The following is a 3,954-nucleotide window of genomic DNA, read 5'->3' as shown; positions in this document are numbered from 1 at the left end:
AAAGAATTCAAAGTTAAACCTTATATGTTGTTTGTTCTATTAACAAATTAACTAAATTTACAAACTTTGAAAACCAAGTTAATTACATAACTAGTTTCAAGGCTCTTAACTAAAGAATCATCATTTTATCTCACATAACTCATAAAAGATTATGATACAACAACAATAACATTGAAACTTATACATTATTATTATTCTAAATTTAAACTTTGAACCCTTGAAAATAAACGGATCCTTATGACATTAAACTTCTCAACACTTACCTTCAATGCTACGCGAGAATCAACATCTTGTTACATAAAAGTTTTTCCTCATTCTTTGCTTGATCCCGTTGGTAGATGATCTTGTAGAATAAAACTCGGAATAACATGAGACGGAACTCCCCTATTTATCGGTCTTTGATTAATGTCATATGACATAAAAGGACAATCGACACTATAATTTTGAATATAGCTCGAGTTCTTATTTTTGTTTCTCGCGGCTTTCTCATCAAGCGATGATGGCTCTTTAAGACCTGAGGCACAATTTCTTGGTTGCGTTTGATAGAAAACTTTTGAGAGAACTATCTCTCCATCTTTTTCCTCCTCATTGTGACCAAGGTGATATTGGTGCATCACCCAACTCGTTTTCTCGGGTTTCTTTTGACTACCATAGTTTGTGTAAAGCACGAGTATCTTTTTGTACCCTTGGATTGAGCCTGACATCAAGACTGGTCTAGTCTTGCCTGTTTTGTGCCATCTTGTTTCGCCCCTTTCGGCATCCATGTGAACCTTTCGTCGCTTACGCGTGCCTGTCGTGTAAGCCTTTGATGGACGGTGAAAGAAATGGCGAATTTGCCCACCATTGCTAACTCCTGCATCATTAGTAGATTGCTTTCATAAAGCTCTTTTTATAAAACTGAATTTAATGTGGTAAATCAATTAAATAAATTTCTAACTCTGGACTCGTGGCCGGCTCGAGCTACCTTTAGCCAATGGGGTCCGCGTACGGAGTACTCGGCGTTACTTAGTTGGTCGTTCCGAAAAAAACAGAGTCAATTAAGTCATATCAATCAATTATATATTACTCATATATACATGACATGAAACTTTGATTTTGATTATCTAAATTGTGACGATAATATTTCACATGGCCGGTTGTGAGGCATAGCTGAGTGGTTGACCGGTCCAGGCCAGACATCCAGATAGGTCCGAATTTAAATATATATATATATATATGCATATTTTTATAAAAATTGTGTAAACTTAGTATTTAAACCCAATTACTAAACTAATTTAAGGCCCAAATGTTTCTTCGTCTTCGGCCCAAATGTTTTTCACAATTCTCGGAGAATGCACTGATATTTCGTATCTATAGTTTAGCCTATAACACTTTAATTAACTATAGTAACTCCAATTGTCCTGTTGAACATTTCGCTGATTTTTATCTAAGTAAAAATCTTGTAACATTAATTTGAAATCACATAAGCAGTGGCGGACCCAGGATTTTTTGTCGACGGGGGTCCCAACTTTTTCGGTTTACAAAATTTTCAGGTCGGTCGTTATTCGGGTCGGGTCGAGACGAGTAACATAATAAAACACGGAAATATGGTGTCATTGGAAACGAGTAAGTAGAAAGAATCTAGATTAGAAACTAGATAGAACATACATTTTTAATTCATTTTTATTCATACTCGAAAAACATAAACATAAGCTATATATATATATATATATATATATATGGTCTTACATAAATAACCAAGACATGAAAAACTAACTCTTACACAAATAAATTATTAATTATAATATACATACATAAGATAATTAATAAAAGAATATGTAAAACCCATGTTGTTATTATATATGTTGGATGGTGATAATGACTATATGAGAGAAACTAAAAAAAACACAAATACCCCAACTAAATAACTAATATTGACTATGATATAAAAAAACAACAAAAACTGAGTATGGAGAGGCTTGAACCTGCAACCTCTCAAAGAAAAACAAGGGAATTTCCACTAGACCAGTTTAGCCTTAATAGTATGGGTTCCAAGTATTAATTTTTATGGGGTCCTTACAAAATTTAGTTTACCGTCTCTAAGTATTTTTTAAAAAACATTGGTGTCCCGGGACCCCGATGGGACCTATGTAGGTCCGCCCCTGCACATAAGTGAAATTTATGGTCAAACATAGTTATTTAGTTAAGATTCCTTCATGGTCATATAAAACTTCCTTTTGACCGGGGATATTGCTTCTAAAGTTCTAAATTTTATAAAATGACAAATAATATTAACTGGTGAACATATAATTAGCAACACGTTAACTGTCATAATTTTATAATTTATTACTTGTGTACGTATATATATGACAAACTTATGAATATATATGAAGATTATATCAAATATTACCTGGTAGTTTTCCAGGATGTGTATAACAAATCCCAGTTTCACCTTCAATTGTAGGAATGAATTCGTCAATAAGGGGATGCAACTCACTTGTACCACATCCAACCTTAGCCTTCAAATGCTTAATGATTTCTTGATCAGTCGGGTCGAACTTCACTCCGGCTGGTAATCCCGGCAAATCATGGATCAACTCCTATATATGAAACAACACACCAATACATATGCATGATTCTAAAAGTTATATAAGTACACAAAAAAATCAACACTATAAGAAATGAACATGATACCTTGGGCTGAAGTTGTATTGCATGTCCACAAGAAGGGCAATTTGTGATGATATTTTTAATATGTCTTGAAGAAGTTGAGATGTTACTGCTTTCATCATCACCCTGCTGTGTCATTTCTAATGTTTTAGGCTGATTTTCATGCTCATTCCAAATGAAGTAAAGAAAATAGTAAAGAATGATTAATATTTATATATATTCTCAAACAAAAATGGTTGGAGTACATAAGAATTAAAGTAAATTCTCTCTCTCTCTTTTAAAGAAGAATATTTGTTAACCAACTCTAGCTTCTTGTGGGTTTGTTCTTCTTCAACTTCTTTTGTAATATGAATACTTCTTTGGTAACTTTATCTTCTGTGAAACCCTAATGTGGCATCAAGAAACACCTCAAAAGACTATTAGGGTATATAGAGAGAGAAAGATGGAGACTTTATGGGTCACCTTTAGTTAATTATTTATTTTGTAAAGATGAATGAAATAGGTATTTTGTAGACGTAAAGAATTAGGATTGCTTGGACGCCAAGTTGAGTTTATGTTTAGGTGGATACGCATATGAGTACAATCTTGAATTCTTGTTACGATGAGGGTTTCTTTGCAACTACTAGGAGGAAATTACCAAAATGCCCTCAAACATTGCTTAACCCTAAGATAACTTTCTAACACTATGGTGTTGTAGTAGTAATTAGCAAATGATTCTCACTATGGTCTCAGATTTTAATCTTTCTTAAATCGGTTTCCTAGTTCCTACCATAATCTTTTGAAGGCATATTACCTAATCTTGCGGTGTATAGGTCATATATATAAGTTGCTACAATGAGTTATAATAAAGGTTGACTCAAGAACGAGCTTCATAGTTCATACAAGTCTTGGTGGTTGTTTGATGATAGGGACTTATGGGTTTAACACAAGGAGTGTCCCCAAGAACAATTGTGACACTTTCTAGTGTAGCTCAAACTCATGAAGATTTATTATCTAGTAACGATGCTTGAAGTGTCGCCCAGACTAACTAAACGTGACACTTTAGAGTGTCACAGCTAGCTTGTCTACGACATCCTTAGCCTTGTATATATATATATATATAGTTTGTCAAACATGAGGCAGTGTGTTTGGAGAATCAACACGTGTTCATTCCATTTGCCTTCGACACATTTGGATCCCTATCTCCCGAGACGGTTTGTGTTTTGGAGCGGGTGCAGAAGATGGTCCACACTCCACAGTGACTCGCAGAGCCCGAGGAACCAAGGATTGATATTCAGTAGAATAGGCTTTTCGATTCAAAATGAG

At 34.3% G+C, this 3,954-nt stretch overlaps 1 protein-coding gene across 1 annotated transcript; it reads right to left on the bottom strand.

Annotated features, from left to right (window-relative positions):
- Positions 1-205: 205 nt before the first annotated feature.
- LOC143587384 (NAC domain-containing protein 73-like) lies at positions 206-3,332 on the bottom strand. The gene is made up of 3 exons (XM_077068683.1): positions 2,674-3,332; positions 2,390-2,579; positions 206-853 (listed from the first exon to the last, which is right to left on the bottom strand). The coding sequence occupies exons 1-3, from the start codon at positions 2,785-2,787 to the stop codon at positions 312-314; spliced, it is 846 nt and encodes a 281-aa protein (XP_076924798.1). The 5' UTR covers positions 2,788-3,332; the 3' UTR covers positions 206-311.
- Positions 3,333-3,954: the final 622 nt, after the last annotated feature.

The sequence above is a fragment of the Bidens hawaiensis genome, unplaced genomic scaffold (genome assembly GCF_021521415.1).
Source record: "Bidens hawaiensis isolate Kalapana, Puna unplaced genomic scaffold, B.hawaiensis_p1.1 tig00035476_1, whole genome shotgun sequence".
NCBI classification, from domain to species: Eukaryota; Viridiplantae; Streptophyta; class Magnoliopsida; order Asterales; family Asteraceae; genus Bidens; species Bidens hawaiensis.
This window is presented reverse-complemented; position numbering and strand designations above follow the sequence as displayed.